This window comes from Carcharhinus amblyrhynchos, chromosome 35 (assembly GCF_965287045.1).
Source record: "Carcharhinus amblyrhynchos chromosome 35, sCarAmb.v2.hapA, whole genome shotgun sequence".
NCBI classification, from domain to species: domain Eukaryota; kingdom Metazoa; phylum Chordata; class Chondrichthyes; order Carcharhiniformes; family Carcharhinidae; genus Carcharhinus; species Carcharhinus amblyrhynchos.
Window position 1 is genome coordinate 15,434,768 of NC_137358.1, and position 20,662 is coordinate 15,455,429.

At 44.7% G+C, this 20,662-nt stretch overlaps 1 protein-coding gene and 4 non-coding genes across 6 annotated transcripts in view; 4 read left to right on the top strand and 1 right to left on the bottom strand.

Annotated features, from left to right (window-relative positions):
* Nucleotides 1-7,109, top strand: part of LOC145361565 (guanylyl cyclase C-like) — a 126,698-nt gene extending 119,589 nt beyond the window's left edge. For both annotated transcript variants that reach the window (XM_080217398.1, XM_080217397.1), the window contains exons 26-27: nt 2,079-2,155; nt 3,737-7,109. In XM_080217398.1, coding sequence (XP_080073524.1) covers nt 2,079-2,155; nt 3,737-3,905 — 246 coding nt within the window. In that variant the 3' untranslated portion in view covers nt 3,906-7,109. The remainder of the gene's footprint in view (nt 1-2,078; nt 2,156-3,736) is intronic.
* Nucleotides 7,110-10,614: 3,505 nt separating this feature from the next.
* Nucleotides 10,615-10,687, top strand: trnar-ccu (transfer RNA arginine (anticodon CCU)). The gene has a single exon. It is a non-coding gene; the product is annotated as a tRNA-Arg (tRNA).
* Nucleotides 10,688-13,543: 2,856 nt separating this feature from the next.
* On the bottom strand, nt 13,544-13,616 carry trnar-ccu (transfer RNA arginine (anticodon CCU)). Its single transcript has one exon. It is a non-coding gene; the product is annotated as a tRNA-Arg (tRNA).
* A 1,911-nt stretch (nt 13,617-15,527) lies between these two features.
* Nucleotides 15,528-15,600, top strand: trnar-ccu (transfer RNA arginine (anticodon CCU)). Its single transcript has one exon. It is a non-coding gene; the product is annotated as a tRNA-Arg (tRNA).
* Nucleotides 15,601-17,395: 1,795 nt separating this feature from the next.
* Nucleotides 17,396-17,468, top strand: trnar-ccg (transfer RNA arginine (anticodon CCG)). The gene has a single exon. It is a non-coding gene; the product is annotated as a tRNA-Arg (tRNA).
* Nucleotides 17,469-20,662: the final 3,194 nt, after the last annotated feature.

Sequence of the window (20,662 nt, forward strand, 5' to 3'; positions counted from 1 at the left end):
AACACGGGACACAGAGCTTGGGCAGTTAAGATAGAGATTCGCCAGGGATCTGAGCTCATGGAGGAAAAGGTTTGAGGGGGCAGAATGGCCTCCACCTGTCCCTGTAGGGGTTATTGTTGTTCAGAGAATCCAACCTCTCACACTAAAGGCGGGATTTGCCCCTGCGGCATGGCATGTTTTGGGGTGGCACAGTGGTTAGCACTGCTGCTCAACAGCACCAGGGACTCAGGTTCGATTCCCGGCTTGGGTTACTGTCTGTGTGGAGTCTACACATTCTCCCCATGTCTGCATGAATTTCCTCCGGGTGTTCCTGTTTCCTCCCACAGTCTGAAAGATGTGCCGGTTAGCTGTATTAGCCCTGCTAATTTCTCCCTCAGTGTACCCAGACAGGCGCCAGAATGTGGTGACTAGGGGATTTTCACAGTAACTTTATTGCAGTGTAAATGTAAGCCCACTTGTGACACTAATAAACAAAATTTAAACACAGCAGTAAAGGGGGCCGCCATTGGCCATTGTGGGATCTACTGGTCCCGCCATTGTTAATGGGGTTTCCTGTTGTATGCACCTTCTGCCACCAGGAAACCCACAGTGAGGGTTGGCCATCGATAGGACTGGAAGATCCCGCCGGCAAGAACAGCTGGAAAATTCCAGCCTAAGCTTCCTGAAAGAATAGCAAGCCGTTCAGCTCCTGAGCTTCTACTGAGATGTTCCTCGAAATCACATAGAAAGAAAAGCTTGGATTTTTCTTATTCTTTCATAGGCTGGGAGCACCGCTGGCAAGGCCAGCATTTGCTACCTGTTTCTACTGCCCTTGAAATGACAGGCTTAATTGTTCAGCCATTTCAGTGAGCAGTTAAGGGTCAACCACGCACTGCTGTGTACTTGAAGCCATGTGTGGGTCCTTCCCTTAAGGGGCATTAATGAACTGGTTGGGTTATTTATTTACTTATTTATTGGTGTCACTGTCAGCTTACATTAACATTGCAATTAAGTTACCGTGAAAATCCCCTAGTTGCCACACTGTGGCACCTGTTCAGGTACAGTGAGGGAAAATTTAGCATGGCCAATGCACCTAACCAGCACATCATTCAGACTGTGAGAGGAAACTAGAGCATCCGGAGGAAACCTTTGCAGACATGAGGCGAACATGCAAATTCCGCACAATCACCCAAGCCAGGAATTGAACCTGGGTCCCTGACACTAAGAGGCAGGAGTGGTAACCACTTTGCCACCCCTTTATGACAACCGACGATAGTTTCAGATTTATTGAGACTAAATTTTCAGATTCTAGATTTCTTTATTAATTGAATTTAAATTTCACCAGCTGCTGTGGTGGGATTTGAACCCATGCCCTAGAGTATTAGTGTAGGCCTCTAGATTATTGGTCAGCTGACATTGCCAGTATGCCACTGTCTCCCCTCTTTATATTAGTAGTGCCTTTCCCAACCTCGGGACATTGCAAAATGTTTTACAGCCAATGAAATGACATGGTAGCTGTTGCATTATGGGACACATGGCAGCGATTTCACGCACATGGAAGGTTCCAGAAACAGTGAGATGATAATGAGCAAATAATTGTTATTTGCTGATTATCGTCTCACTGTTTCTGGAATGTTACATACTGGGGAATCCTGCAAATCTGAAACGAAGGCACAGATAATGCTGCAAATACTCAACAGGTCCAGCAGCATGTGCAGACAGTGAAGCAGAATTAATGATTCAACTGATGATCTTTCATCAGAGAAATAGATTAAGGGATAATATTGGACAAGACATCAAGGAGAATGCCTCTGTTTCTCATCAAAAATGTGCCGTGGAATATTTTATGTTCACCTCAGAGGCAGACTTAATTGGTTTAAGGCCTCCGAAAGTTAGTGCCTCCAACAATCTCTCTCAAGTGGCAGCCTATATTTTTGTGCCTGTCCTAGAGGGGATTTGAACCCATAGTCTCCTGACTCAGGGGTGAGAGTGCAACCAACTGGATCACGGCTGAAAGGGCAATTCCGCTTGAGTACATATCGCTGTCTTCCAGGAACTATGACCTGTACAGGTAGTAACCAATCTCTTGTCTCTTTCAGGGAAAAGGAACAGAAGTCACCTACTGGCTCACGGGAGAAACAGACCGAAATTTTCAGCTGCCAGCCCCACCTTCAGCGTAAGTGAGAGAGGCAGACCACATGCTATTACTGGCACTGAGGAGCAATGTTTAATGGAGGAGATCTAAGCATTGACTCCTCCTCTACTTCCCTGAACATGAGGACAATTTGCAATCTTTTACTAATGGCAGTTTAGGTTCGGGAATTAAATTGTAATTGGGAAGGTTGCTGCATTTATTTCTATTGCACTAGTTCCAGGATGGCGGTGATGGGTTCTGTTAAGCTCCGGAGTCTTGAGTGTTGCACTCATCAAGACAAATGCAAGAATGCCAAATTTCAAACCGTCACAACAATTTACATTACAAGAGAAAAGGTGTGGATTAGCAAGTTGGCCTGTGGAGAAAGTAATGGGGAATAATAGGCTCCCTAAGCTCCTGGGTAATTCAAAAAAGGTGCAAGGCTTGAACATATTCCTTTAATTTGCAGAGCCGGGGTCCCTGTGTTTGAACGTATGTCGCTTCTAGCAAGTGTAAATGAGCACCCTTATGAGTTTAACTGATTATATTAAATTGGTTGTTAGCGTAGCAATTGGCACATTCAAAATTGTTCAGCAAGTGCTGATTAGATCAGATTAAAATGATTGACAGGGTCATGTGATGTTGTGGTTTATGCGCAGTCCTGGATCTGCAGCAGGAAAATAAACAGGCTTTTGCAGAAAGGAGTTGCAGTACGGCTGTTCTGGTTGAAGTTAGGAGAATTGTGCAGGTTTCTGAAAGCTCTCCAAGGTTGTCTGTACTCATTGTAGCAAGTATATTTGTGATTGCTAACTATATTCAAATTGGGTTTTAACTCTGTAAGAAGAATGTTGCTTACTTTGAACTGAAGTTAGAGTGGTTTCTTATCATGTTTAAAGATTGTTCAACCAGCTGCTTCATTTTGTTAGAGTTACACTTAAATTGTGTTATGAATATAGTTTGTTTTGATAAAAGATCCTAATTTGTCAGTGGAATTACTCATGGAGCAAAGCATCCTTTCCTCACATTTATACCAAAATAGAAAAATTATTGTGACCTAGTCTGGCGTCTGAATTTAATTTATGATTCTGTCCAGGACCCGAACAGCAGACTCAAACTCTGGTTGCGTGGGTGAGAGGGGCAGTATCTGGGTGTCAGAAAATGGGGATCTTGAGCTGATAAGTCAGGAACCAATGTGAATCATAGAATTATAAAAACATAGAAGAAAGGAGCAGGAGGAGGCCAATTGGCCCTTTGAGCCTGCTCTGCCATTCATTACAATCATGGCTGATCATCCAACTCAATAGCCTAATCTTGCTTTCTCCCCATGACCTTTGATCCCATTTGCCCCAAGTGCTATATCTTGCCACCTCTTGAATACGTTCAATGTATTTAATCTGAGTAAAGGCAAATCCATGAATCCTATTTTTAAAGTTTGTGGTGATTGCAAAGCTTGGTCGATTGAAGTCAGTAAATTGCATGTTTAACTTGTAACATCTGTGGTTCCGACTTGCTGAGGAGTGGCTCTTGTCAGCTCATTCGACCCTGTTACTTTAAACACTCTGCAACAAACCAATCCATGCACCTGAACTTTTGGGATTTACCAGTTTGTTTTTCGTTCCACAGGGAGAATTTGCAGAGGCTTCAGGCCGACTTTGCTCAAATGATAATCGAGTCGCTGGGGAAGAGGAGAGCATCCAAAGGCCAGCCAGGAACTAAAGAGGGGAGCGACAGTGACTGGGAACTTGAATACCTGCAGCTGAACTCGGCAGAGATTCTCAGCACGTACCTTTAGCCCTTAACTGCTATCAGAAGATGTCTGGAACTCTAGTTCAAACCTGCCTGGATAAGCTGTTCTTGCAGGTGGTCACTCTACACTTTTACAAACAGGAACTATAAAAATAATATTCAAGTTTGAACTGATATGTTTTTCAGTCGCAGGGGGTGAAAACCCTCTGCTGAGTATCTGACACTCCGAGGTCAGGGCCAGGGTGTAGAGTAAACCTCCCAGCTCCAATTCAAATATGGCACCAGATAGACACAGTGTTCATTTTTCTCAATACTTCAAGCTGAGCTTAGCTGCTAACAATCGCGACACTCTTGAATCAGAGGTGCGTGGGCCCGCAATCTAGGCTGACACTTCAATGGAGTACCGAGGGAATTCTGCACTGTTGCAAGTGCTGTCTTTCAAATCAGAAGTTAAATCAAGGCTTCTGTTTGCAGATTGGACCGAAAGATCTCGCATCACCTTTTGAAGATGGCTTGGGCGGCACAGTGGCACTGCTGCCTCACAGCGTCAGGGACCCGGGTTCGATTCCCAACTTGGGTCACTGTCTGTGTGGAGTTTGCATGTTGTCCCCATGTGTGTGTGGGTTTCCTTTGGGTGCTCCTGTTTCCTCCCACAGTCCAAAGATGCGCATGTTAGGAGAATTGGCCACATTAAATTCTCTTACTGTACCCAAACAACTGCCGGAATTTTCATAGTAACTTCATTGCAGTGTTAATGTAAGCCTACATGTGGCTAATAAATAAACTTTAACTTTCTCATCTGAAACAGTCCCGCCAAACATTTGAGTTCATGAATTGCTGTTGATGGAGTCTTGCTTTGTGTTTATCTATAAAAGACTTCAAAACTATTTCACTGATTGCTGAGAGATCCTGAGAATGTGAAAGTTGTTACATTCAATGCATGTTACTTTCTCTTTCTTGTCCTGCCCCAGCAACCAGCTCCAGTTCACGAATAGCTTTCCTTTGGGCAGGTACCTGGCCCGCAGGTAACTGCGGCCTAGGTATAACATGAATTAGAAGCAACGTCCATGTCTCTCGACACTACCACATAAGCCTTTCCCAGGGCATGTATAGCACATCTGAGGCAGTGCAGAACTTTCTCGATATTGGTTCCTGAACCACTTTGGGTTTACATATAGCGTAGGTTCAATGAAGAGCAAACCTCCACCTCCCCCTCCCCCGTCTTGAGAATGTGACCGAACCACAAACTCAGAAGAAAGTCTCCTCCTGCAGCTTTTCCAACCCTGGCATTTCAATTCTTCTCTCAGAGGGTGGTGAATCTCTGGAATTCTCTGCCCATTGAAGTGGTGGAGGCTACCTCGTTGAATATGTTTAAGTCACGGGTAGGTAGATTTCTGATAGACAAGAGAATTAAGGGTTATGGGGAGCAGGCAGGAAAGTGGAACTGATCCACTTCAGGTCATCCATGATCTTATTGAATAGCGGGGCAGGCTCGAGGGGTTAGATGGCCGACTCCTGCTCCTATTTCTTATGTTCTTATTCTCTTACCTGTGGCTTTTCCACAAGATGCTTGGTTTGTGCAGAGTTCAGATTAGTTCAGCCGATTCGCTCCAAGACCTGGCTGGCCAACCTTCCTGGCATTATAAATCATATGTTCTTCCTCTGAGCAATCCCCCAACTTGGTGTGGCCCCAATCTGAGCAAGGCACCCTAATGAAGGTCCCTGATTGGGAAGATATCATCCTCTGGGCAAGAGTGGGGGGGGAAGTTTGGCCACAATTTTCCTCAATTCAGCCTATTAGAGGTTTACAGCATGGAAACAGACCCTTCAGCCCAACTTGTTCATGCCGCCCCTTTTTTTAACCTCTAAGCTCTAAGCCCAATTGCTCGTGTTGGCCTATATCCCTCTATAACCATCTTTCCCGTGTAACTGTCGAAACGCTTCTTAAAAGACAAAATTATATCCACCTCTAGTACAACCTCTGGCAGTTTGTTCCAGACACTCACCATGCTCTGTGTGAACAAATTGCCCGTCTGAACCCTTTTGTATCTCTCCCCTCTCACCTTAAACCTATGCCCTCTAGTCTTAGACTCCCCTCCCTTTGGGAAAAGATATTGGCTATCTAGGTGATCTGTGCCCCTCATTATTTTATAGACCTCTGTAAGATCACCCCTCAGCCTCTTACGCTCCAGAGAAAAAAGTCCCAGTCTATCCAACCTGTCCTTATAACTCAAGCCATCAAGTCCCGGTAGCATCCTAGTAAATCTTTTCTGTGCTCTTTCTTGTTTAATAAAATGCTTTCTATGATAGGGTGACCAGAGCTGTACACAGTATACACTATACTGTACACAGTATATATGTGTGGCCTTACTATGGACTAATTATGGACTGATGACCTGTCACACAGCTGTTTTGGAAGAGACCTGCGAGCAGATGTTTGAGGAACGGTAGCACAATGGTTAGCACTGCTGCTTTACAGCGCCAGGGACCCAGGTGTGATTCTTGGCTTGGGTCACTATCTGTGTGGAGTCTGCATGCTCTCCCTGTGTCTGTGTGAGTTTCTTCCGGGTGCTCTGGTTTCCTCCCACATTCTGAAAGACGTGCTAGTTAGGTGCATTGACCCAAACAAGTGCATGTTCCCCCCCCTCCCGGGGGTCTGCATGGGTTTCCTCTTGGTGCTCCAGTTTCCTCCAACAGTTCAAAGGAAATGCAGGTTAGGTTGATTGGCCATGAAAATTGTCCCTTGTCAGGGGGACTAGCAAGATAAATGCGCAGAGCTACAGGAATAGGGCCTGGGTGGAATTCTTGTCAGTGCAAGCTCGATGGGCTGAATGGCCTCTTTCTGCACTGTAGTGATTCTATGGTTTCCAGTGTCTGCAGGATTTGGCTTCTGTAGCAGTGTTTAAATTAGGAATATGGATAGATCACAACATCTAAAACAGCTTTTGTTCATTAACCTCTCAGTCTACAGTTGACTAATCTGATTAACAGTTCAGCTGAGGTGAAGCGGTGACAAAGACTGGAAACTTGATATTGATCAGGAAACAGTGACTGGAATGCGGTCATCCTGCGGAATGTCAATTCTCATCTCCGATTTGTGGAAAAAGGTATGAAATAGTGACTGTTAGGAGATTTGATTGACGCTTAATCAGCAACGAGAATCTTTGATCACAATACTAAGACACTTTTGTATTCTCCAGTGAACGCAGTGTATTGTCAGTGTGTGTTTTATTTGTTTCATTCCTGTCAGAGTCAATAAATGTTTTAACTGCTATTAATTTGTGGAGTGATTTGTAAATGTATAATTGCTTTCGTGGTGCTTTTGTTTCAGCCACACCTTTGTTTGCAGTTGTATTTATCAAATCACATTTCACACTTGTGAATATTTTCATTCGGCTCAATCGCTTTCAGTGTGTCTGAGACATCCGCTGCTTTTTCTCCAACTAGTGTCTTATGCTTCACTGTCAACTTTCCAATCTAATTTCTGTCTGTTCCCGCTCTTTCTGTGACAAAACTTTGTCCTTGCCCTTCGTTTTGGTTTTGCTGTTGGCCGGGCCTGTCCCTGGCCAAGTCTTAACTTGTCCCAGTTCTGTATGTGTGCTACTCAGAGGTTCATTATCTGCTGGCAGCTTGGAAATTTTTTTGGTTTTTCCTTTCAAAGATAGAGTTTAGCACAGCTGCCTCATGGGTTCAAATTCCGGCTTGGGTCACTGTCTGTATGGATTATGCACATTCTCCCGGTGTCTGCGTGGGTTTCCTCCGGGTGCTCCAGCTTCCTCCCACAGCCCGAAAGATGTGCTGGATAGGTGCATTGGCCATGCTAAATTCTCCCTTAGTGTACCCGAACAGGCACTGGAGTGTGGTGAATAGGGGATTTTCACAGTAACTTCATTGCAGTGATAATGTAAGCCGATTTGTGACACAAATAAATGAACTTAAACTATTCCTCCTCTGCCATGCAACTGTTTTTTCAGTTCTTCAATCTGTTTCTTGAAGGTTTAGACTTCCTATTTCTGATGCGATATATTTTTGGAGATTTCAGTGCTACCACCAAATGTTGAATTATTTGGATATCTCAATGAGGAGATCTTGAGACTTTTATATTTAAACATGAACCATTTGTTCCTGGCCTTTGCCTACTCACAGATCCAAGGCATAGTCATACGTGATGCTGCTTCTGTGTAGGTAGACTCAAGAACAGCTTTTTCTCTGCTGCCGTCAGACTTTTGAATGGACCTACCTCTCATCAAGTTGATCTTTCTCGACACCCTCGCTATTTCTGTAACACTACATTCTGCACTCTCTCATTTCCTTCTCGATAAACGGTATGCTTCGTCAGTGTAGCGTGCAAGGAACAATACTTTTCATTGTATGCTGATACATGTGACAATAATAAATCAAATCAAAAGGTGTGCTACTTACAGAACTCTCTCTGGATTAGACTGCTGTCTGAGAATCCATTACCGTGTGACTCTGTGCATCATACCGCGGGCAGTGCTATTCCTCAGTTCCACATTATCCCATGCTTTGGGATAATGCGAGCACCTTTTGGGAGCACCTTTACATTACAATGCATGCAGGCACATAACAAAACAATGTGAATGCACACCTTCAAGTTATTAGTTCAGGCCTTTGCATTACATAATCACAATAGTATCATAACCAAACATGATGAAGATAAGGGCATTGAAACATAAGAAATAGGAGCAGGATTAGATCATTCAACCCCTCCCACCTGCTTTGCCATTCAAAAGAAAGATGGCTGATCTGATGGTATCTTCAACTCCCCTTTTTTGTCTGTCCCCCACGATCCTTGATCTCATTGTTGATCAAACTCCATGGCCTGGGCCTCGGCTCCTCCCTCTGCAATCCTGAACTTCCTCATTCACAAACCCCAATCAGTAAGGATAGGCAACAATACCTCCTCCATGATCATCGTGCCCCACAAGGCTCAGCCCTCTACCATACTCCTTATACAACCATGACTGTGTGGCCAAATTACTCTCCAATTCGATTTTCAAGTTTACTAACAACACCACCGTAGTGGGACAGATCTCAACCAATGACGAGACAGAGTACAGGAATGCGTTAGAGAACCTGGTGAACTAGTGTGGTGAAAATAATCTCTCCCTCAAACAAAACAAAGGAGATAGTCATTAACTTCAGGAAGTGTAGAGAAGAACATGTTGCTGTTTTCATCAATGGGAATAAAGTAGAAAGGGTCAAGACCTTAATATTTTTAGGTATTCAGATCACCAACAACTGATCCTGGTCCCTCCATGCTGACACTATAGTTAAGAAAGCCCACCAATGCCACTACTTTCTCAGAAGACTAAGGAAATTTAGCATGTCAGACAAAGCATACTGTTCATAGAGAAGGAAAGGAGAGAGTGCAGAATGTAGTGTTACAGTCACAGCTAGGGTGTACAGAAAGATCAACTTAATGCAAGGTAGGTCCATTCAAAAGTCTGATGGCAGCAGGGAAGAAGCTGTTCTTGTGTCGATTGGTACGTGACCTCAGACTTTTGTATCTTTTTCCTGACAGAAGAAAGTGGAAGAGAGGATGTCTGGGGTGTGTGGAGTCCTTAATTATGTTGGCTGCTTTGCCAAGGCAGCGGGGAGTGTATGGATGGGAGGCTGATTTGCGTGATGGATTGGGATACATTCACAACCTTTTGTAGTTACTTGTGGTCTGTGGCAGAGCAGGAGCCCATACCAATCTGTGATACAACCAGAAAGAATGCTTTCTATGGTGCATCTGTAAAAGTTGGTGAGAGTCATATGATTGGAGGCAGTACAGAGGTTTACTTGGATGATTCCGGGTATGGAGGGTCTGCCATATGAGGAAAGATTAAACAAATTGGGTCAGTAGTCCTTGGAGATCAGAAGAATGAGAGGTGAGATGACTGATATAAGATTCTTAGGGGATCAGACCGGGTAAATATTGGGAGGATGTTTCCACACATGGGACAGTGTAGGCCCAGAGGGCATAGTCACAGAATAAAGGGGTTCTCATTGAAGACAGGTTTGAGGGAGAATTTCTTCTCTCAAAGAGTGGTGAATCTTTGGCATTATTTACCCCAGGAAGCTGAGTCCTTGAACATTTCCAAGGCTGAGATCGATAGGTTTTTAATCAGTTAGGAGATTTAGGGTTACGGAAAGAAGGCATGAAAGTGGATTTAGTGAGTGTTAGATCAGCTGTGATCTTACTAAATGGCACAGCAGGCTCGGAGGGCTGAATGGCCTCCTCCTGTTCCTATTTCTTATGATCTTCTGGTCATATGGAAGGAAATATTTGCAAGGTGGAGGAGGAAGAGAATGGGATTAATTAATTGCATGGACCTGCCAAAGAGCCAGCATAGGCACAAGGGGCCGAATGGCATGTAAAATTCATTCCTCTGAAATGTGAGCTGTTTCTCTCTCCTCAGCTGCCCCTCCCCTGTTACTTTTAACCCCCTTCCCAGATACATAAATGTTTTACACTGATACAAAGTTTAGCAACAATCCATTTGCCCTTCCCAATCTGGTAAACTTTACTTGAAAGGTTGTCTGTGCAGAGTTAGGGTTGGATTGATTTATCTGCTGTTCTGTTGGGGGAGAATGCTGGGAGAGAGGGGGTGAAATTAATTCATAACTCACCCAATAATTTGCATTTTTAAGATGGAAGGGAGAGATAATAATGTTGAAAAGTTTTTGAAAAAGCTTGCAGTCCAAACAATGAAGCTAAGGCCTCCAAATGTCATTTTCCAGTCATAGCCCCAGTGGCCTAATGGATAAGGCATTGGCCTCCTAAGCCAGGGATTGTGGGTTTGAGTCCCATCTGGGGTGTTGCTGATTTTTAAATCTTCTCACTCTGCCTCGTCATAACCCCTCCATTCAATCTCAAGATCTGAATTCAAATCCACTTCAGCTCCAATCTGCTCCCTTTAAAAATCCCCACGGCTGCAGTGAGATGCTGGAGGCACATTCAATTCCAACATTCAGCCAATCGGATAAACACTGAAGATGCTGGAAGCTGAAACAAAAACAGGAAATGCTGGAAAATTTCAGCAGGCCTGACAGCACCTGTGGGGAGAGAATAGAGTCAATGTTTTAAGTCTGGATAACCCTTTGTCAGAGCACCCGGAGGCAACCCATGCAAAGTAAAATTCAAGGGCAGTTCATGTATCTGAAATGTTCCCTGTTTCTCTCCCTTCAGCAACCTCTTCTGTTATTTTACGGCAAGAAAGCTGGAAAGTGGACTGAGTGAGTGTTAGATCAGCCATGATCTTATTAAATGGCACAGCAGGCTCGAAGGGCTGAATGACCTCCTCCTGTTCCTATTTCTAATGATGGTCTGGTTGTATGGAAAGAAATATTTGCAAGGTGAAGGTGGAAGGGAATGGGATTAATTAGTTACATGGACCTGTAAAAGAGCCAGCACAGGCACAATGGGCTGAATGGCCTGTAAGATTCCAGGCAAATTCATTTATTGATGTGAGAAGTGGTGTGGTTCTATCTCCCCTGTGCCACCTCCTGCTTCATTGTCCCTCACTTTATCTTTTTAAACATTTCTATTATACCACTGATGGATGCTTATGTTTTTGTATTAGTTTTTCTCCGCATCCTAGTAAACCTGAATTCTGTGCTCCCTAAAGCTTCAATATCCTGCCTATTGTGCAGGCTCTAATACAGCACACTCTACTCTGAGATCGCACTGAGATTCTATATAGCCACTTCATTATCTCTCAAGAGGGAGGTAACTTACAAGTCTTACCAACTTGAGGCGCTACAATGAATGTCCTGTGAATCTGTACCATCTCATCGCCTTTCTGAGTTTTTATCCTTGCTTTTATTTATCTTACTTCTTTTCACTATTATTTTAGGAGTGGGGGGTGTGTGATTTGCTTTGTACAAATCCGCCCCACCCAATCCACCCGCCCCATCCCACAGCTTGGTATGGTTCCTGCTCTGCCCAAGACTGCTAGGAACTACAAAAGGTCTTGAATGTAGCCTAATCCATCATGCAAACCCATCCATTGACTCTGTCTACACTTCCCGCTGCCTTGGCAAAGCAGTCAGCATAATTATGGACCTCACGCACCTTGGACATTCTCTCCTCCATCTTCTTCCTTCGGGAAAAAGATAGATAAGCCTGAGGTCAAGAACTCAAGAACAGTTTCTTCTCTGATGCTGTCAGACTTTTGAATGGATTTACCTTGCATTAAGTTGATCTTTCTCTCGACCCTAGCTATGACTGTAATGCTACATTCTGCACTCTCCGGTTTCCTTCTCAATGAACGGTATGTTTTGTCTGTACAGCGTGCAAGAAATAATACTTTTCACTGTATCCCAACACATTTGACAATAAGAAATCAAATCAAATCAAATTAAAATAAATACAAACTCTCCAACAATTAGAAATTCATCACTGAAATTAAGATAACGTTCTATAAACCAAAATGCTGGAAATAAATAGCTTTGCCAGTATCTGAAAATAGAGGGAAAGAACATTAATTTGGAAGTAGATCCCTCACGAATACTGGATTACAAACATTAACCTGTCTTTATTATTCTTTGGAGGAACCAGCTATGTTTTTATTGTAATTACTGTTTATATCAGATATCCGATACATACAGTTCTCTTTTATTGTCCATCATCTAATTAATGTACCATGGCAGTAGGGACATCAGGACCACTTCTGGACTCAGAGTTGACTAACAATCTCTCCTTGCTGCAGTCTTGGGAGGCATGTCATTGAACGCATTGCTTCAGCGTTGCTGAAATGTCTTTATTCTTGTTCTAGAATTATACAAAGAGACCATTTGGCACATCTTGCCCATGCTAGCTGACCAAAACAGTTATCGATTAGTCCCCGACTCCTGGTCTTTCCAGCCCTACAGCTTTTCATTTTTTAGGTTATTCCCTTTTGAAAGTTATTGTTGAGAAGGTTTCATTAAATCTTTCAAGCAGACTATCAGAACTCAAGACCAAGAAAAAAAATACCCCTCCTCTCACCCTCCGCCAATTCTTTGATCTATCCCTTTGGTTACTGACTCTCCTGCATGTGGAATAGAAATAGAAAGTGCTGGAAAACAAAACTCAACAGGTGTGCCAGCACCTTTGGCGAGAGAAACAGACTTAACGTTTTGAATCCAATGATGGGTGGCACGTTGGCTAGCACTGCCGCCACAGCGCCAGAGACCTGGGTTCGAATACTCGGCTTGGGTCACTGTCTGTGTGGAGTTTCTACATTCTCCCCATGTCTGTGTGGGTTTCCTCGGGTTCTCCGGCTTCCTCCCACAACCCAAAGATATGCGAGTTAGGTGGATTGGCCGTGCTAAATTGCTTATTAGTGTCAGGGAGATTAGCTAGGGCAAATGCATGGGGGTTTCGGGAATAGGGCCTGGTCGGTGCAGACTCGATGGGCTGAATGGCCTCCTTCTGCACTGTTGGATTCTATGATTCTTCTATGAGTTACTGATCAGGAATTCTCTGATTTATCTCCGCCGCTCTTCTTGAAAAATAGAACCACAAAAATGGTACCTTTACCCGAAGGTTTTGCTGTGCTGAGTGTGATTTGAATGATCTACTGTCATGTTTGGGAGAATGGGAATGAAATCAATTTCTTATCCATCCAATTGTTTGTATTTTTAGAATGTGTGTGAGTTGAAGGAAAGGGACAGCAATCATAAAATAAACATCACCCCAGGTGGGACTCGAACCCACAATCCCTGGCTTAGGAGGCCAGTGCCTTATCCATTAGGCCACTGGGACTACATTCATCTTTGTAAATGTCCCATTTAAGATCAATTTGCAGACTTCAAACACCTCCTGTTTGGTGAGTTTCAAAGTACTGATCATGAATGGAAACGATGTTCACCGAGATATCACTTGCAACACCCTGGAGCCAGCTACAACAACAGCCTGCTGTTAGCTAGCCCCTTGTACGGGTGCAGGCTGGCACAGTGGTTAGCACTGTTGTCTCACAGTGCCAGGAACCCACTTTCAATTCCAGCCTTGGGTTACTGTCTGTGGGGAATCTGCACATTCTCCCCATGTCTGCGTGGGTTTCCTCCGAGTGCTGCGGTTCTCTTCCACAGTCAAAAGAGTGAAGGTTAGAATGATTGGCCATGCTAAATTTCCATGGGGATTAGCTAGGGTAAATATGTGGGGTTATGGGTGGGATTGTTGTTGGTGCAGGCTCAATGGGCTGAATGGCCTCCTTCTGCACTGTAGGGATTTTGTGATTAGAGAGATGTGATAAAGACTGGAATTAATATTTGGTAAACTAAAGGGGTTAAAGGCTGACAAGTCCCCAGGAGCTGATGGTTTGCACCCCAGGATCGTAAAGGAGTTATCTATGGAGAGTGTGGATACATTGGTCATCATTTTCCAAATATCCTTGGATTCTGGAACTGTTTCCAAAGGATTGGAAAGCTGCCAATGTGGCGCCCTTATTCAAAAAGGGAAGGAGAAAAATGCAGGAAACTACAATCTAACTTCACTGATTGGAAAAATATTCCAATTGATTATTTAGGAGAGAATGGCGATGCATTTGGAAAGTCAAAATCTGATCAGGCAGAGTCAGCACGGGTTTATGAAGGGGAAATCATGTCTGACAAATTTACTAGGGTTCTTTGAGGAGGTCTCAGCCGGGGTAGATAGAGGAGAACCAGTCGATGTTATATATTTGGATTTTCAAAAGGTATTTGATAAGGTGCCACACTAAAGCCTTCTACACGAGGTAGGAGATCATGGTGTTGGAGATAATATTGTAAAATGGGTAGAGACAGGAAGCAGCGAGTGGTGATAAGAGGGTCTGGCTCAGGTCGGTCGGTGCTAATCAGAGGACTGCCACAGGGATTACGTTGATATGACGGCTTTGATTGAAGCTTGCTCACCAAGGATGTCACCTTATTCCTGAATGAAGCTTCTCTTCCTGGCTTTACCGTCCATTACATCTGCTGCTGGAAACACCATGGTGTTAATCGTTAAGTGGACATCACCCCACAAACCCACACTCCCTGGCTTAGGAGGCCAGAGCCTTACCATTAGGCCTCTGGTGTTGCTCACACACTGATACCTCCCTGAGGATGCTATCAGCTGGTACTCCCCTTGGCTAAATCTGGCTACTATTCATCCTGGAACACAATGATAACCACCTCTTCTCCACTAAACAATCATCTCCTTCAATCCTCTCCCCGTCAGCCCTCACCACTTATGAGTCTCTTCATTAAGCCCTTGGTCACTGAGATCGAAAGATTGAGATCACATCCATTCAGCTGCCTTTTCAGCTTCCATCGTTCCCCCTCGCTGACGGGGAGAGATTTCCATGGAGAGTTCCTGCTGTCCCAGGACTGAATTTGTCTATTTTTTCGAGTTTCTCTCCAATCTCCGCTCATGTCCTCTTGCTTATGGGAATGGAATCTAATTCCCTCAACCCTACATCCAACACACTGGTGAGCCCCCAACATCCCATCCTGCTCCCCATGTCAGCTAATCTGCTCAATGGTTTGTGCTCCCTGAACACTCTCTCCCTCTCTGTCAAATCCGTTGTTACCGACCCTCCCTCCCCCACATCATTCACAATGCGCACTTTGAGAAACATGGAGCATTTTGGAGATGTCAAGTCGCCATCGATGGTCTACTTTCAATTGCTCTTCGATTGACACTCAGCACTATGTAGCCCTAGTGGCCTAATGGATAAGGCACTGGCCTCCTAAGCCAGGGATTGTGGGTTCGAGTCCCATCTGGGGTGAATGAGTATTTTTAAACTCTCTGTCTGTGGATCATCATAACCCTGTGTCAGCTTTACCTCAATTCAAACTCACTTCAGCTCCAATCTGCCCTCTTTCAAATCCTTGTGACTGCAGTGAGTTGATGGAAGCACATTCAATAAGAACTCACTTAAGGCAATTCGATAAACATGTGGAGGGAAAAGTTGCACGCTGGAGGGGAATTTGAAAGGGGATGGTTGAGGAAATCAGCGCCTGTTTTGAGGTGATTTTCAAAGCCTTTGTCAATGAAGATGGTCAGGGCAAGGTCCTGGTCGTCTGTGCTTCCCCCTCGCTGAGAGCCAGTTTGTTCAGCTTTCAAGAATTTCTCCACCTCTGGCTCTATCCACTGTAAGATGAGACACTCCAAGACCTTCCAGCACACACAGGGAGCAGAGATATTGCTCGGTAGCTCGCAGGTATGTTTGGGTCTTTGCCTGGTTCTGGGAGGGCGATGACTTTGGACAAACACCAGGGTTCAGGCAGCCTTCCCTTGCAGGGAACGCTTGTGAGGATTTCAGCCAATCAGCAGTGGGTACGCGGGCCAAAGCGTTTGAGGAACTCGGGGAGAATGTTGTCAGAGAGGCTGCAGGACTGGGTTTGATTTTTTGTAGCATGTTGTCCAACTCCTGGACAGGTAAGGATATAAAACTTGAAGCCATGAGGGCTTCAGAGCCTTGTCTGTGTGCTCTGCTAAAAACAAAAGTGAAATTGAACAGCACTGTGTGACACACTTCCTTTCTCATGATGTCATGCTGCAATCCCTTCAGGGTACATTATAACACCAACCACTTTCTCCTGTTTGTCATTCAGCAGCAAAAGCAATTGCTGAGGCCACAGCCAACAGAACGGTGCCACATGTGTGTCCCACAGCAAAAGGGCATGAGAACGTAGCCAAAGGGAAGGTAGATGACCCTGGACATGACTCTGTGCTCTCTTTCAGACGTAGCAAACAGCCGCCTGTGACAGTGATCATCGATTGCTCAGACATAGATTCTCTCGGCCATACAAACAGTGACACGGCGCCAGGGACCCAGGTTTGATCCTGGCCTTACGGGATTGTCTTTATGGAGTTTGTATGTTCTCCCCATTTCTACATGGGTTTCCTCTGAGTGCTCTGGTTTCATCCCACAGTCCAACAACGTATGGTTTGGTGGATTAGCCATGCTAAATTGCCCCTCAGTGTCCCAGGATGTGTGGGTTAGGTGGATTAGCTATGGTAAGTTCCCTTTTAGTGTCCAGTGATGTATAGGGGTGGCAGGGTAGTGCAGTGTTTAGCAATGCTGCCACTCCGTGTCAGGGATCTGAGTTCAATTCCTGGCTTGGTCACTGCCAGTGTGGAGTCTGTGTGGGTTTGCTCCAGTTTCTCCCCACAGTCTGAAAGACATGCTGGTTAGGCGGATTGACCCGAACAGGTGCTGGACTGTGGTGACTAAGGGGAATTTCGCAGTAACTTCATTGCAGTATTAACGTGACCCTTAGTTGTGACTAATAAGTAAATTTTACCTTTAAGGTGAGGTGGACTGACGAGGCTAAATTGCACCTTAATGTCAGGGGGATTGGCAGGGCAAATTCATGGGGTTATAGGGATAGAGCTTGGGAGAGATTGCTGCCTGTGCAGGCTCGATAAACTGAATAGCCTGCTTCCATACCGTTGGGATTCTCTGATTCAAAAGCTTTCCATTGGTGTGACTACCATGCTAGCAGCATGTTTGCAGAATCTGTCTTGTCATGATAGCAAGGGCAGAAGTGGTTAATTATAGAAAAGTACCTCTTGTAGCCCTAGTGGCCTAATGGATAAGGCACTGGCCTCCGAAGCTAGGGGTTGTGGGTTCAAGTCCCATCTGGGGCGATGTGTATTTTTAAAACATTCTCTCCCTGCCTCACAACTCTCAATTCCATCTCAACCAATCAATGAAAACTAATGTGATTTTGAATCTATCACGGCTCTCTTTCGAGATTCCCCAATGCCTGGCAGTGAGCTGATGGAAGCAGAATCATAAGACCATAAGGCGATAAGACATAGGAGCAGAATTAGGTCACTCAGCCCATCAAGTCTGCTCCACCATTCAATCATGGCTGATATTTTTCTCATCCCCATTCTCCTGCCTTTTCCCCATAACCCCTGATCCCCTTATTAATCAAGAACCTATCTTTCACTGTCTTAAAGACGCTCAATGACCGTGGTCTCCACAGCCTTCTGTGGCAAAGAGTTCCACAGATTCATCACTCTCTGGCTGAAGAAATTCCTCCTCATCTCTGTTTTAAAGGTGCGTCCCTTTAGCCTGAGGTTGTGCCCTCTGGTTCTAGTTTTTCCTACTAGTGGAAACATCCTCTCCATGTCCATTCTATCCAAGCTTCGCATTATCCTGTAAGTTTTGATAAGATCCCCCCTTATCCTTCTAAACTCCAACGAGTACAGACCCAGAGTCCTCCAATGTTCTGCATACGACAACCTTTTCATTCCAGGAATTATTCTTGTGAACCTCCTCTGGATCCTTTCCAAGGCCAGCACATCCTTCCTTAGATAAGGGGCCCAAAACCACTCACAATACTCCAAATGGGGTCTGACCAGAACCTTATACAGCCTCAGAAGTACATCCCTGCTCTTGTATTCTAGTCCTCTCAACATGAATGCTAACATTGCATTTGCCTTCCTAATTGCCTGCTTAACCTTAGAGAATATGGAACAATGATTCTGAAATTTCTTTGTGTTTCTGTGAATCAATGAGAACTCTCCACATTGAAGGGAGTGGGAAAAATAAACACTGAAGGGGAAATTTGCAAGCTGGAAGAAAGAAGGGAATGAATGAGAGGATCATTCATTAATTTGATTGGATGGCCCCCAACATCAAAGACCCAGCACTGGCAGAAGGGGCTGAATGGTCTGTAAGATTCTGGGCAAATTCATTCCTCTGAAATGTCACCAATTTCTCTCACTTCAGCAACCCCTCCCCTGTTATTTTAACCCTCTCAACAGATACAGAAATGTTTGATACACAACTTGACATGGACCCATTTGGTCTTCCCAATCCTTATCTGACAAGTTGTCTGTGCAGAGTTGGGGTTTGATGGATTTATCTGCTGTCCTCTTGGGGCTGGGTGAGCTCAAATCATTACCCTCCTCCCAATCATTGGCATTTTTAAGATGTGGATGAGTTGGGAGAATGAGACAATGGCAAAGGTAAAAGTCTCTGAAAAAAAGCTTGTAGTTTAAACAATAGAGCTCAAATCACAGCATGGTAGCTAAAACCTTCAAATTTCATCAACCAGTGACCTAATGGATAAGGCATTGGCCTCCAAAGCCAGGGATTCTTGGTTCGTGTCCCATCTGGGGTGATGTGTGTTTTTAAAATATTCTCTCTCTCTGCCTCACAGCTCTCAATTCCATCTCAATCAATCGATGAAAACAGGAGCAAAGTGTTTGAGGAACTCGTTGTCAGAGAGGCTGCAGGGCCGGGTTTGATTTTTTGTAGCATGTTGTCCAACTCCTGGACAGGTGAGTAAGGATATAAAACATGAAGTCATGAGGGCTGTAGAGCCGTGTCTGTGTGCTCTGCTAAAAACAAAAGTGAAACTAAACAGCATTGCATGACACACTTCCTTTCTCATGGTGTCATGCTGCAATCCCTTCAGGGTACATTATAACACCAACCACTTTCTCCTGTTTGGCATTCAGCAGCAATAGTAATTACTGAGCCCATGGCCAACAGAACGGTGCCACGTGTGTCCCACAGCAAAAAGGGCATAAGAACGTAGTCAAAGGGAAAGTAGATGACTGTGGACATGACTCTGTGCTCCCTTTCAGACGTAGCAAACAGCCACCTGTGACAGTGATCATCGGCTGCTCAGATGTAAACGCTCTCAGCCATGGATGGGATGATACGGTGGCAAAGTGGTTAGCACCGCTGCCTCACAGCGCCAGGGGCCCAAGTTTGATTCTGGCCTGGGGTGATTGTCTATATGGAGCTTGCATGTTCACACATATCTGCACGAGTTTCCTCCGAGTGCTCCGGATTCACCCCACAGTCCAAAGATTGTAGTTTGGTGGATTAGCCATGCTAAATTGCCACCTAGTGTCCAAAGATGTGCAAGTTGGGTGGATTAACCATGCTTAAGTGCCCCTTACTGTCCAAAGATGCGCAGGTTGGGTGGAATGGCCATGGTAAATTGCCCCTTAGTGTCAGGGGGATTAGCAGAGTAAATATGAGGGGTTATGGAGATCAGATCTCGGTGGGATTGCTGTCTGTGCAGGCTCTATAAGCCGAATGGCCTTCTTGTGCACAGTTGGGATGCCGTTATTCTGTAAGCTTTCCATTGATGTCATTACCACTCTAGCAGCATGTCGGCAGAATCTGTCTTGTCGCTATAACAAAGGCAGATGTGGTCAACTAAAGACATGCTCAATATGTAGCCCTGGTGGGATAATGGGTAAGGCACTAGTTTCCTAAGCCAGGGATTGTGGGTTCAAATCCCATGTGGGGAGATGTGTATTTTTAAAACATTTTCTCTCTGCCTCACAACTCTCAATTCCATTAATGAAAATTATGTGAGTTTGAATCTATCTCTGCTCGCTTTTGAGATTCCCCAATGCCTGGCAGAGAGCTGATGGAAGCAGAATCAAGATCTTTCCACATTGAAGGGAATGGGAATAAACAAGCACTGAAGGGGAAATCTGCAAGGTGGAAGAAGGAAGGGATGAGTGAGGGGATAATTAATTAATTTGATTGGATGGCCCCAACATCAAAGACCCAGCACAGACACAAGGGGCCGAATGGCCTGTAAGATTCTGGGCAAATGCATTCCTCTGAAATGTCACCAGTTTCAGCTCAGCAACCCCTCCCCTGTTATTTTCAACCCCTTCCCAGATACAGCAATGTTCAATACACAACTTGGCATGGACCCATTTGCTCTTCCCAATCTGGTAACCTTTACCTGAAAGGTTGTCTGTGCAGAGTTAGGGTTGGATTGATTTATCTGCTGTCCTACTGGGGGAGAATGATGGGGTGGGGGTGAAATCATAACACACCCAATAATTTCCATTTT